At 41.2% G+C, this 15,447-nt stretch overlaps 1 protein-coding gene across 1 annotated transcript in view; it reads left to right on the top strand.

The window, feature by feature from the left end:
* LOC124121083 overlaps positions 1–10,212 on the top strand; it is a 13,761-nt gene extending 3,549 nt beyond the window's left edge. The window contains exons 2-3 of the mRNA XM_046484041.2: positions 5,634–5,703; positions 6,186–10,212. Of these exons, the coding sequence (XP_046339997.2) occupies positions 5,634–5,703; positions 6,186–9,337 (3,222 nt within the window). The 3' untranslated portion in view covers positions 9,338–10,212. The remainder of the gene's footprint in view (positions 1–5,633; positions 5,704–6,185) is intronic.
* The last annotated feature ends 5,235 nt before the right edge of the window (positions 10,213–15,447 follow it).

Below are 15,447 nucleotides of genomic sequence, written 5' to 3'. Positions count from 1 at the left end.
ATCATTTTAGATGGATTTTTGAGTTGAATTCAACCTTGGAACTGAAGTTTCCATTGAATGTGATAACCATAACAACGAATAAACAGTAAAGTTTGAGATATGACTGATTTGTATTTTGTTTACCCTTATAATTTAAGAAAAAGAAACTTCCACATTACCATGTGAAAATTACTACCACTCATGATCAAAAGAAAAACAAATTTGAACAGCATTGCATCTATTTTATTGAAACTGTAAAACTATGGTAAATACAATCGAAACTATCGATATTCCTAACTGAAATCGATACTATTGTTCGGAAACTGATTTAACAATCGATTTATTGACTTTTAGTGCTTACCAATAGCAATGTACCGATATTTCGATTTATCGTGACACCCCTAATTGAAATATGGTAGACAAACTACACAAATGTTTCGGTTCCATTTTACGGGAAACCTTGCTATGCACCAGTGCATCAAACACACATGCACGCATGTATTCTGTTGTTTCGATACATACATGTACATGTTCTTTGGAAATTGCATTCTGCAAATTATTCTTTGTATAACTAAGTTATGTTACATAAATGCATACAGGTGCAACAGAACAAACAAGATTCTGAAACATATGATCATGAAATGGTTGGGTGAAAATCAAATTTGCTTTTTTGACCATTTTGTCTCGTATGTATGAATCTGAAACATACGCTGGTCTTGAATGTCATTGGTTGAAGAAATTAATCATCCAATAAAAACAGTGTTTCATTATAAGAAGAAATGTGACACTCGAGTTACAGATGTAGTAGATTAAGTAGAGGTAGTGTTGGAATGTGACAGGGCCACTTAGAATATGACATGATATGTTTACAGTGCTTTACACTACTGCTGTACTATGCTATGCTGGGCTGGGCTTTGCTGTGCTGTGCTGTGCTGTGCTGTGCTGTTCTGTGCTGTTGCTTGGCCTCAGCAGCAGTTAATAGGATTAGTTTTATATTTGAAGAATAGTTGGGCACTGTAGAACTTTGGCCGCGCTAAATTGAAATTGGAACTGAATGCGCAGTGAAACTTCAAGTTCTCTTTTCCATAAATCTTGAAATATACTCTCTTAGTCAGTTTCAAAACGCATTGCCAGTCTACTTTGAATGTTGTAGTAACAGCTACTATGTCTTGTAACGTATAATTGTACATATGAATATTTCAAAATGCCTATCGACAAAGTACTTTAACATAAATATCAGCTTCGTGATGCGGTCGTTGGATCAGCTGTCAATCAGAGGTAGTTATAATGATCTGAAACCTTTGATTGACCAATCAGAGTTAAATAATGTCCAAAATCATGTTACAATTAATATTAATATATTACATTTCATTGGGAAAATGCATTGGGCGTACATGATAATAGTCACCATCCATTAAGACGTTTTGTGGATATTGAGGTAAAAGAATTTCATCACAATCGTTTTTCTCTTTAGAGGTCACGTTTGATCCAGTTCGCTGTGCAGAGTTGCGTCCCTTAGGCACGACAGCCACTTATAATTGTGGTTCGGATCCCGGTTCGACCCGATAATGTTTCAAGGTTTGTCAGTACCATACCCGTGCTCGTGTGTTTCACCAAGTGATGAACGTCTGAGACCTGCATCACTTCGGGCTTTCCCCCTACATTAAACTGACACATTGTGTTATAACTGGAATACTGTTCAATGCGACGTAAAACCCAACTCACTCTTTCCCTTTGCTGTTGTGCATCTCATTTGGGAAATGAAAGTAAGAACAAAAACTACCATCACTCTGTCAAAAGAACACCAAATTGCTCGGCACAAGGTACGTTTGACAATTTGTATAAAGTTCAAAGGGCTACCATACTGAGGAGGATTCTCATACCTGTAAGAACGAGTGAAGTGTTAATTAAATAGCCGAAGGCGTGCAGGTGCTAGTGGGCTACAAAAGTCCTGAGCTATCGTTGCCATGGCAATTATCAGCTACCGGTGCTACGAAGGTTCCCACTGAAAAACAGGTAACCTTCAGCACGAGTAGTAATTAGAAAGTAATGCAACTTGGTCTTGTGGAGACTAATACATACAGACATTGTTGAGACGGTTTTATTGACATGTGTACAAATATCGTTTATCTACATATCTACAAGCTCATCACCTGAAATAAACGCTCTCTGAAAAGATATACAAAATAGAATAATATATGAAATACAAAGAGGCGATGACATATGTCACATCCCTGTTCTGAAACATTTTTGAAAATATAACTGATGATCTATTAAATAAGGATAAATTCAGCTTACATACTCCCGGAAACAAGTAACTGTGCTTCATGTAAAGTGGTGTAAATGTTATGTCATTGAAAATAACAACATAATTTTTGGTCATTCGTCTGAACAATATTTTATCGTAACAAATTCATTGACAAAACTCAATGTAACGTCTATAAGAGGAGTGGTGTAACAACTCGACTGACTATTTCAATATCGGATATGACCACAATTTGCGTTGATACGGACGAGGCGGCGGCGGCGCATTGAGGACATCTTGGGGAATGTTGTTCCAAATGTCAACCAAAGAATGATCCAACTGAGCTATCGTTACCGGGTGGTTCTGGTCCTGTCGTAGGCGTCGTTTTATCTTATCCCAGACATTGTCTAGTGGTGATAGGTCTGGAGAAACAACCGATACTGACGACAATGATAAACGCTAGCGTCGCAAAAACGTTCTCATGGACGCCTGTAGGCCAATGAACGACACATCTGCGTGAAGTACACTGTCCCAGCCTTGTCTTCTAAACCTCAGATGCTGTCTACGCCAAGCTAGGCATGGCTGACAGTGATGTTGAAGCAAAATTTGGCGTATCACTGGATGCTGGGGCCGGATCTTGTGCTCCCTCAACCGGTTGCGTACGGTCTCTACCATTAATTGGTCTCAACCCACGAATTATTGGAGCTGTTAATATGGCATTTTGGTATCGATTCCGTGGATGCACCAACCCAGTATAGTTGTCTTGTCGTGACGTGTTGCCTTTGTCTCCAACGAGATGATGTGTATCGATGAACATTGAAATGTCTGGCAACTTGCGTAAGCGTGATTTACGGTTAAACAGAAGTATTTTTATAAGCACCTGATAACTAAACAATCATTGTGTGGAGTTCACATTCAAAATCCTCGTGTGTAATATCATGCTCCCAATAAACACGCAAACATCCAAATTGTGAATCACGACCTGAAAGTCATGGAGATGTCAACGTGAATATGTATTGAAAGATGCGGTATTGAATTTCAGACTAAATAATATTTTTGATTGAACTTTATATGAAGCACAGTTACCTTTTCCGTCAGTATGAATTGAAACAAGCTTATCCTAATGTTTTATTCCACACATTCACGTATATGCATGTACATTGTTTAGATCCTAAACGCAAACCTAATCGCGTTCCTAGTACCTGTTTGTTCAAGAACGGTCGTTTAGCCAATTCTACTGATTTACACACCTAAACTGGAAATGGGGCGGTCGGGTAGCCCAGTGGTTAAGGCGTTCGCTCGTCACGCCGAAGACCCGGGCTCGAATCCCGACATGGGTACAATGCGTGAAGCCCATTTCTGGTGTCCCCCGCCGTGATATAGCTGGAATATTGCTAAAAGCGGCGTAAAACAATCTCACTCACTCACTAAACTGGAAATAAAGGAAACAAGTGACGCCGCCTCGTCTGTATATATAGATCTATGTATAATAATCCAAAGTGACAAAAGTCTCACAACTGGATGACTTCAATTTTCAAATAGTCAACTTTCCGATCATGTCGAACGATATTCCAGCAGCTCCAGCCTTAGGTGTCTATATTTCACTGCTTTTGAGGGTACAATCGAGCATGCTCTTTCCACGAAGATTTCAAAGAGCGTCAGTCGACTCTTGCTCAGAAGTTATTTGATCAAGGCCTTTCAAAAGCCTTCAAAACGTTTTATGGTAGACATGTTAAGGACATTTACACATTTACACACCAGTGACGAAATGATGCCCAATGCTGTTCACTAAATTGACACGGGTACCATATGTTCCTGTGTCTTTTTACAGGCAAACAAATGTTTTGCCTTTGCATGTGTTTGTGACGGGTCCCACCGGTGGGGCAGGATACGTTCACCCTTTCGCGAACACCAGGTACCATCACTATCTGATTGTGATTCATAAACACATGCTCATTATAAGCCGGAATCGTACAATCGACTCTTTTGGCAGCGATTTCTTGTGAAAATGGAAAGGGGTTTGTCGCTTTTATCTATTGTCCCAATATGTTTACGTGTTATTGGGATTGTGCTTACTGAGATTGGGATTCGGGGGTCTGAGATTGGGATTCGGGGGTTCCCTTAAATATTGTTCCTAGTATACAAGCGAAGGATGCAGACACAATTTCAAGCATGTCATTTATTTCATGTTTACACTGAGAGCCATACAGCTAGCAGCTGTATCGCGGAATAAAAGAGTTCTTCAAGGGGAGAGATAACATATTTTGCAGTGTGGTTACAGCAAAAAAGATTCAAATGATTTCGTCATTAGATGAGAAAGGTCTGTTAAGAACGGCCTCAGTAAGTCGGTCACAGTTGACAACGCATAGTAATACATTTACGCAATGAAGAATAGAACGCCAAAATGATAAACGCATAATGGGAGAGATTTCCGAGGTTTTAATGAGGTTTACAAATGTTGGTCATCATTTATCAATTGGCCGATTATTAAGATGTGTCAAACAGATACTGAGGGAGATTGCTGTCCACAGACATGGATCGAATCGATTATTGGAAGTGAATTTCATCGGTTTTGTTTACTACGATGGGTCGAAGCAAGGACATTCCTGTGCGGGCAAGAAGCCAAACTTGTTGAGTTTTCTCATAAATGCTAAAACACTGAATTCGAGATTGATCTAAATGATAGGAAACAATGCTTCTGTATTCCCAGGAGTTTCCTCAGGAATATGTCCGTCGGCGTTAAAAACTTTTCGTCATTTCAAGAATACAGTGTAGTGAAAAACGCATGAACGTTTAAATGTGTCGTTCATACACTTACTAACTTCAGCTCGCCATCACGTGCTCATATTCATGTACTCCTTCGTCTAATGTGTTACGCTGACATGTGCAAATTTAGCTACCAAGTAATACTTGCCAATGTCATATGAACCTCGGATTACATGTTCATTTGCAAGCATGAACACATTGTGGAAATACTGTTCCTTCATGTGTGGGGCCTACTAAACACCACTAAAGAGTTTGTTGATTTGTTTTCTTTGTTGTTTTAACGCCGCACTCAGTTATATTCAAACTATGTGACGCGGTCTGTAAATAATCGAGTCTGGATAAGACAAACCAGTGACTGTCATCATGAACATCGATCTACCTAATTGGGTTATGATGGAACGGATAAACCCTGTCAGCGACCCTAACCAAATGATCCCGTTAGTTGACCAATTCTACAACCCGAACTGATTTATTAACATAATAAAAACTTGATATGATAAATATACATGTACCTGTATGAATGATTATTTGCTTCTGCGGAATGGACACGGATATAGTCATACTTCAAGTCCTCTTGAAATAAAGCTTGCCTAACATATGCTTATATTGTTTTCCTGAAAAAAATATTCCGGCCATGTTTTAGATGAATCCCGGAAGTCACTCGTGGCCATCCTTGGTTCTGGTGTGCCTTTGTATGTGCTGGTTAGTTGACGGTAAGATGTGAACAATGGGTAAGTCGGTACATTTCTGCGCCGCGTTTAGAAAATAGGGCGAATGCTTTACTAGGCTACCCCACCAGCCCTAAGGGAGGAAGTGGTGAAGCTGTATGTCACAACATAGAAAGCTGTATTCCCCAACATGCCATTGTAATTCACATCTTTTACATTTCACCAAACGTGTTTCTTCAGCATGTCCAATTCTGTTTTTATATACGATCATAATAAGGCCTCATCTCTATGTTTACTTTTGTTCAAAACTTCAGTTCAGAGTTACTTACCTTAGCCAAGCCAGAATCCTCTGGTCGCGGAACCTTTGGTCTGTCAGTACCATACCCATGTAACCAAACGTTACAGTGATATACAGTGATATGACCGTTCAGAAAATGTTATCGATGTAACTCCATATCAGTGATAATCTGTATCTTCTGTTTCGTTAAAAGCAAGGCATTTATCAGATTCCGTTGTTTTGTCTCCAGAGACGAGGACACAAGACTGGTTCCTTACCTACCCAGGTTTTTTCAGTGACTTCGGCGCATACGCCACCCAGGCCCCAGCCCCGCCGTGGGGAAACCAGTATGACATCCCACAAAACATTGGTGCCCTAGATCTTCAAAATCAAGCTGGGACTATGAATGCCCAGGTTCAGCAGGGACTCATGGATTATCAACAAGCCGAGCTTATGAATCCTCCCAGACGGTCTGGAGCTTCGAATGATCATCAAACCCAAACGGAGATGAGGAATGCCCCGAGCCTGCCAGGAGCCTTTGATCGCCAAACACACGCTGAAATCAGGAATGGGCCTGATCAACCTGGAGTTATACTTCAACCAGAGATCATGAGTGCTCAAAGTGATACTGGCATTGTAGACTCCCAGAATCAAGGCAGTGTGGCTCGTCAGCAAGGAAGCAGTGTCCAACAGTCGCAGACCGTTCTAGATCCCACAAGCAACCACGTTTCGGATGTAAACAGCCAGGTAGTAACAGGACCGCAGACTGGAAAACTAGAAGCACAATCTGCATATCCATCTCAGTGGCAAGGCGAGTTGCGGTCAAATCGAAGAGCAAGTATTAATGGTTCATCAAGGGCAGAAGTTGGTTCTCCTGCACCCAGTGTACCTGATCAAGGTTCAATGATATTCTCTGGTAACCCTGCAAGTTCCATACCAATCCAAGAAGGAAGCTACACGCCAGACCAAACTCCCAGGACTGTTCCAGTTCAGGGGACAAGGGAACTACTACAAGGTAAGCCACAACCATCCGTTACAGACCATAATGCATGGCACCAGAGAGGTGGGACAGCATCTGTGGGTAATGTTCAATCTGTGGCATTCCCCCAGCAGAGTTGGCAACCCAACTTTCAAGACCAGCAAGCCATCAAGCGACAATACATGCATACCGACCAAAACATGAACAGTAATCAACCAGATTTCATTCATCAGTCTGATCCAAGAACATTTCAGACCATGCTTGCAAACCAACAAAATCAGCAGTCTCAACAAAATTCATCAATGTCTCAATCCGAGCCAATTCAACAACATCGTGTGATGCCAAGTCAGCATGTTATTCCATGGGGGATGATCCGTCCATCTGCATATTCTCAACTACAGGCAATGGACCCAACAACACGAGCAAACTGGATCTATCAAATGCAGATGAAGACTAGGCAATACTACAGGCATCAGCAGAAGTATCCGACACAGACGTGGAATGTCCCTGCTGAATATGCAACAATAACCCCAGGAGTTGCTGAGTTCAGCACAGGAACAAACTGGTTGAGCAGCACAAGCTCCACCACCAAGCAGTATGTTCAACCTCACACCCCACAACAAAAACAAGAAAGGCAGTTGCAATCTGTCAATAGTTCATCTACCTTTCCTCCTGAAAGGTCACATGTTAAGGTTTCTGGGCTAAACATGGCGCCAACACCTCCCACAAGTACTCAAGGGCAACAGACCACAACAAGTGTCAGCATTGCAACCCGGGCAGGCGTTACCTCAACTTCTTCTATTAATGCCACATCCGAGGGTAATTACTCCGCTTTGTCTACCATTACGCCTCATACGAACATGACAGCGGCAGATCTACATAAAATAGTCCGAATTCTTCTCATTCCACAGCTGACACGAGTTACGACACAGGCACCTACGATGACACTGTCTATACCTATATCACGTGTAGCATCTGGGCAAGTACAACGCCCAATTTCAGAAATGTTCATAAGGATGATCAACTTTGCTCCACGACCCTTGTGGATTTCTGCGCCTATGAATAATAACAGAAGCCATAAACAGACCCAGCCTTTGTCAGAAATTCATGTAAAGTTGGTTAACTATGATCAAAGGATAGTAGATTCATTCAACGGACATATTTCATCCCCCCACACACGACCTTCACGAAGAGAGCAGGCGTTTCAGTCGTCAAAACGGGGACATAAAATACCGAGAATAACATTAGTCAAAAGCAGTGCTGACATTCCTAACAGTTCTGTTCATATGCTCAAACCATCGAATACGTCCAATGATACAAGTGCGCCACAGAGCAATGTACAAAACCATCAACATGCTGTGGTTCGACATACCCAGATGTTGCACCACGTCATGAACAATCTACAGAAGGAACTGAATCGTTTCCAGGGCACTGTCAGACACAACAGAGACTCCCCAGCCACAGACAGACCTCTGAAAGAAGTAAAACCTTCACGAGCTGATGTTGGTGATGGTACTACAATGTCGGTGCCTCAAATACGAAGACAACTTGGACACAAACCACCAATGCCTCTGAAGAAAGATATGAAACCCGAATCCACCATAGTAGGTGATCTAAAAAGAGTAATGCCAGTGAAACAAAACGGAAGTGAATCGACATCCGCGCACTCACCATTGGTCACGTCAACACCATCCACCACAACGTCATCAGAAGCAGCGACGTCTCACATGACAACTGTCGTTCAACCATCACTTACAAAACCGGACACTGCCACAAGAAGTATAGCAAATTCATCGGACTTCAAACTCAAAGACATCCCAGCTGCTGTTATCACAGGCGATCCTAGGGTTAAAAGAAATAAACTAAGCGAACTTCTGAAAAAGCGTAAATCGTCCTTCGCTGTCCCTCTTTCCGAGTTACCGAACGTAGAGCTGACAGCTATCTACTCTGTCAACAACATGGGTGTTGATGCTATTGATGGTCAAATTATCAACATACATGAAACTGGTCAAAAGACACTGTCTACGCGAGTAGAAACAACTAGCATTGCTCCCTCTCCTACCCCAACAACCACGTTGAATGATAACACGTCTCCTTCCACACCTGCCACCAAGTCTACACCAGAGACCGCAGAGATGAGAAAACAGCAAATCAACGATCAACTGAACGAACAGCTGAGTGTCCTCAACCGCCTTCACCAACGACAGCAAATTATTGATCATCAACACCAGCTGAGGGAACAGCAAACAAGACTACAAAAGCAAAGGGACATTCTACAGCAGCAACTACAAGCCCTGCAGAAACTCCGGGGAACACATATGGGCATTGGTAAAGACCCTCTTTCACTTCCTGATGCACCTGGAGGAATAGCTTCAGCCTGGCATGGAATCCAATTGGGATTGTTAGAAGCTGGTTTTAAATAGGCGTGGATGATCAGTTGATCAGTAAGGGACGACCATTTATACATGGGAAAATGCTGTTTTTGTGCGCGAAACTGCTGGTCAAAATAATGTGTTTTCGGGTTTTACAAAAACTTGTTAACATTGATCACTAGGCATGTTAAATTTCTGAATAACCTTCCTGATAATCTTATCAGGAACATCCTTATATATCCATGGGAACATATTCCGTACACGATTCGTTAATCCGGAAATGTGTGTTAATCCGGTCGACTTCCTGAGAACGGTACCTTCCGTATTAACAAGGTATCACTGTAGCCCAGCGTTGTCACGGGGATCTCGTCTGAATGGAGCCGTGGATTAGGTGGCTATAACTCTTGGTGTCTATCTCTATAACACTGTTTTCAGACTGACTCTCGCCATAATAAGTACTAAATCCACATATGCTTGTACAAATGCTGCAGAAAAAATGATAATCCTGCAAATCTAAATCATAATGTTCAAGGTAGACAGAATTTTATGGTTATGCATAATGTTCATCAACCTTGTAAAGCAGAGAAGTTACCAGTAATTTTACGAAGCACCAGCTCTCTCCACGTGAACCCGCACAGTTGTGAGGCAGAAATTTCGACATTCCACGAATATTTATAAGAACATATATATATATTTCTGTTTGACATGTTCCTATTATTCCAGGCGCTGACTGAAAGCGACTGATTGCTCATATACTATGTGTGAATAACATTACACACTGCCATTAAAATAAAGCATTTTCGTATATATTTCAAGACAAAAATACACAATGATCCATTATTTAAAAACTATCTCAGTGCTTCTTTGTTTTCCCCAAACCACATCAGGAGACTTGCAATAGAAAATCAAAGAATAATAAAATCATATTATATATTAAAAATCGTTTGTCATCGATTGCGTTCTTTCATATTGTTTTCTGTATCGATAAAGAACCAAGTGTCAATCACAACAAAATCATATGTTTACCTCTGATGCGATACCTCTCCACAAAGGTCCGTCGGGTGAACTTTCTAATGAGCCACTTAACGTCACATTCGTCACCACTCGCCCCTTTCCGTAACCTGCAATTCGGCTTGTCCCTGAATAACACGAGTTGGTCACGAATGTTAACGTCGAGGCTCTTGAATTCAAGGCTCAACTCCTTTTGCAGCGCCTGGACAGTTCAGTGGGTGAGTGAGTATGGTTTTACGCCGATTTTAGCAATATTCCAGCAATATCACGGCGGAGGACACCAGAAATGGGCTTCACACATTGTACCCATGTCGGGAATCGAACCCGGGTCTTCGGCGTGACGAGCGAACGCTTTAACCACTAGGCTACCCGACCGCCCCGGATAGTTCAGCTTACTGAGCGGGTGACGTCGGCTTACACGTATCCCGATCAAGTCCCAGGCGTGCTCTATGGGGGAAAACCTCGCTTCTGGAGGTAGTCGGTTACTTGATTTGGTTGGTTGGTTGGTTTGTTGTTTTACGCCGCACTCGGCAATATTCCAGCCACATGACGGCGGTCTGTAAATAATCGAGTCTGGACCAGACAATCCAGTGATTAATATCATGAGCATCGATACACGCAATAGGGATCGATGACATGCTTCAACCAAGTCTGCGAGCATGACCGCCCGATCCCGTTAGTCGCCTTTGACGACAAGCATAGTCGCCTTTAACGGCAAGAATGGGTTCCTGAAGACCTATTCTAACCCGATCTTCACGGGTCGTCGGATGTTTGACGTGCACGGTGGACGTTATCGCCAAGAAAAACAAAATATGGACCACCATGGCGTGCAAACTTTGGCGCCAGAATGTTGTCTCGGTAGAACTGTCTAGTGACCCTTCCATGGGCAATGTGCAGTTCTGCCACTCGCATTGACCCCGCCACGTTTCATTATAGTGAGTGAGTTGGGTTTAACGCCGCTTTTAACAGTATTACAGTTATATTGCGGCGTGTCAGCTTAATGTGGGAGGAAAGACCGAAGTGATGCAGGTCTCAGACGTTTACCACTTCGGTGAAACCCACGAGCACGGGTATGGTGCTGACAAACCTAGAAACATAATCGTGGCGAACCGGGATTCGAACCCACAATCATAGGTTTCTGGCGTGCCCAAGGTGCACAGCAAATCGCGGCGCCTTAGACGACTGTCCCCCCCCCCCCCCCCCCCCCATTTCATCAACACAAACATCTGTCATGTTGACGTTCGCATGACGTACGTTAGGAAGCCTGGAGACACGCCAGTCTCAGAATAAATCTGGGCTCATCTGAAAACAGAGACCTTCAGTGATTCCCCAAGTGCCCATTTGGTTAGAATGTGTCGATGGGTTAATTTTTGTACAAGTTTTGTTTATTGTTTAACACCGCACTCAGCAATATTCCAGGTATATGACGGCGATCTGTAAATAATCTAGTCTGGACCAGACAATCCAGTGATTGACATCATGAGCATCGATCCACACAATTGGGATATGATGACATTCATCAAGCAAGTCAAGAGCCTGACAACCAGATCACGTTAGTAGCCTCTTACGATAAGCATGGGTTGCTGAGGACCTATTCTACCCCGGATCTTCACAGGTATTATAAATATAAAACAAAAGACATGAAAATTGTACATATTTAATCATAGATTTCAATAAATGCTTATTTACATTACTCTCTAAAAGCGTGTATGTGAAAACAGGACACTGTACAAAACAGGCACACCACAACATCATCACAATAATCATCACAATAATGCATGAAGAGAAAAGGAACCAGATGAGTATATAAGGGAGTATGATTTTACCCCGCTTTTAGCAATATTCCAGCAATATCACTGGGGGAAAACCAGAAATGGGCTTCACACATTGTACCCATGTCGGGAATTGAACCCGGGTCTTCGGCGTGACGAGGGAACCCTTTGACCACAATGCTACCTGACCGCCCCAGAACTTGATGAAAAACTTAATAACTCTTAATCAAATTGAGAATGAAATCACTTCATACCTGATGAAAATGCCTGATTTTCATATATTCTGTGTTATAATAAATTACCAGTTCCTAAATAATGTTCACATTAATACTATATATATTTGAAAAAAAATGGAACTCATTTTTTCATGCTCCCAACCCCTTATAGTTGTGATAAATTTGGGCGACCCCACTCTTTCGATGTGCCATATGTTCATGACGCCCTTAATCTCATAGCATCCCACACACCCCTTAGAAATTACCAGTTCCTAATCCTAAAACATTTCTTTAATAAGAATCAGTGGTACCTTAAAATATCTCAAAATAATTAAGCTAAGGTTGTTTCCTTTCAGTTTGACAGACACACCAGGTACTTAAAATTATAAACTGTGTCCCTGACTGTTGGTCTGACAATAAATAGATAAAACAATATTTCAAGGCATATTTACCACTGGCACATCCTCTCTTCAGATGTGACAACAGTACTAACCATCTACAAAACAGATATATACTGAGGAGCAAAAGAAATTATACCACTCACTTGATTTTATCATGCTTCATTTTCACTTGAAAGTATCTTAAGTCAAGTATTTTTATAAATTTCAAAGTCTAGTCTTTGAAAATCAATAAATTTGCTTTTTTCAGCACAAATGTACATCATTTCATGTGCTTGCAAATTCATTTCTTACCCCAGTCTTCATCAAACCAATCTATTTTTACACCAAAGTTTACACAGCCACAGATCAGTTTCTACAAACTGTTGCAGAATTGAGTGTCAATCATATCTAACAACAGTTCTCTCAATATTAAATTACATAAAAAACAATTTCAGAATAATTTCTATTTCCCCTCAGTTTATAAAAGCTGCACTAAATGCATAAGAAAGTGCAGTATACTACTCAAAAGAAATTAAAGAACACCCAATTCTTTTATATTACTATAGTTAATCTGTCATGATATGACATTACCTTTAGTAACATGAAAGAATCGAGTGTTCTCTAATTTCTTCTTTTAAGTAGTATACATGTATTTCAACTTACCGATCAACTCAAACAGAATCAAACAAATATAATTAAGGGAACATGTTACAACCAAAACCATTTTCAAAAGAGAGAGACACTTGTAACGTTGGTCCCAGTCCAGTAACAGCTTGATGATGGTTAGTGTTCTTTCATGTCGCATTTAGCAATATCTGGACTAGTCTGGACTAGACAATTCAGTGATTGGCATGAGCATTGATCTACGCAATTAGAATACGATGGCATGCATCAACCAAGTCAGCTGGTCTGAATACCCGATCCCGTTAGTTACCTCTTACAACAAGTATGGGTTGCTGAAGACAAATTCTAACCGGATCTTCAAGGGGTTGAAAACTGTCTCAGAATGAATCAGCAAGTGGTCAAAAAGTCATTTTAATTAATGGGAGGGGATGTTTTCATCCTGGTTTTAATGATGTTCATGTTACAATAAGCAACCTCAAGTGTATGAGATGGGTAACAGTAACAGTATTTCTGTTATCTCACATTGTGTCAGCTAATGTGGGAGGAAAGTCTAAAACTGATTCACATCAATTTGCAATGATGCATCAGTATGGCGCTGAGAACAAAATTCACAATAAGGTTAAACTGATGCACATCAATTTGAAATGATCCGACTGATCTCAGCATCAAAGGTGGTATTTGTGTGTCACTTCTGGTCAGGTAAGACAGAGATACCATGTAGAAAGTCTGTATTCGATTCCATACCAGTTCCTTGTTCAAAATTATTTCTTAAGTCCACAATTGACTATGGCAGCAAGTGGAACACATTGTACCAACACTGTGCCGGTATATACATTTCCAAATTCTTCATATCATGGAAGTATGTCCATGCAAGGTAAAGAAAAACATGTGTATCAAACAATCTGGTGCCTTGATCAGGTAATTCAGAGACAGAACAGAACTCTACAAATCTGTAGCTCACCTTGCCTTGTACACAAGGAACAACTGAAATTAAACAAATAGTGAACACCTCATGATTACATTGTGAATATTGACACTAATCAAGCTGAGGGAGTGAGTGAGTGAGTGAGTTGGGTTTAATGCTGCTTTGAACAGTATTCCAGTTACATCATGGCTCATCTGCTTAATGAGGGAGTCAAAGCCTGAAGTGATGCAGGTCTCACACGTTGACCACTTTGGTGAAACGAACACCGGTATGGTGCTGAGAAACCTAGAAACATAATCAGGGAGAACAGAATTCAAACCCACAATCATAGGTTTCTGGCGTGTCAAAGGGACGCAACTCTGCACAGCAAATCGCGGCACCTTAAATTGCGGCACCTTTGTACCAGATTCAGTTCACAATGGCAAGGGGAGTTTCCAGTCAGGATGCAGTGGTTGCTGTATGGGCGTGTGGAACCAAGCTTCCACCCCATTTGCCTTATTCACAACATCCGGACCATGTAACTCCCACCGGTTTTCAGATTTCAAATTTCAAAAACTCTTGCATGGTTGGAGATGCATGATCAGAACACCTGTACAGAAATGCAAGTGGATGATGCTGAAACATTACTAAAGCTGACAACAATGATCTTTAAAAAAATCAATTCAATGTTTGCTAGGCTGAAATTTTTCATTAACCCCCCTGATATCCCAAAAAAAATGTAACATGCAATGAAACCCTGTCTGTCCAGATTACCAAATCAGACAAACATGTAAGTATTAGTGTCCCTTGAATTATTCATAAACATTCCCCACAGCAATCATCTGGAGAGTCATCAGGGAGTCATCATACAGAGTTTTTAAGCATATTGGCAAGTGCTTATCAAGATGATTTTTACACTACTAAATTGAACAGCTGCTGTCTTTCAAAACATAATGCAACAAACACATTTGAATATCCAAAATGCCTTGGCGAGTGAAACTGTTTGACCAATCTGAAGATCAGATGATACAAGAAGTCAGACATTCCTACAGACACTGGAGTTAAGTTAAGTGGTATTCTGGATGCCGCAGTGCAGTACACTGGATGTCATGACATGTTTATCTGGTAAGCAGATGCCAAGCCCTGTTAAATGGTATTCTGGATGCCGCAGTGCAGTAAGCTGGATGTCATGACATGATTATTTGGTGCGCAGATGCCAATATTGCAATGCAGAAATTTTTTCTTCTTTTTTTTT

The sequence above is a fragment of the Haliotis rufescens genome, unplaced genomic scaffold (assembly GCF_023055435.1).
Source record: "Haliotis rufescens isolate VD_foot unplaced genomic scaffold, xgHalRufe1.0.p SCAF_16, whole genome shotgun sequence".
Lineage (NCBI taxonomy): Eukaryota > Metazoa > Mollusca > Gastropoda > Lepetellida > Haliotidae > Haliotis > Haliotis rufescens.
Note: the sequence above shows the minus strand (reverse complement) of the source record. Positions and strands in the feature narration are given on the sequence as shown.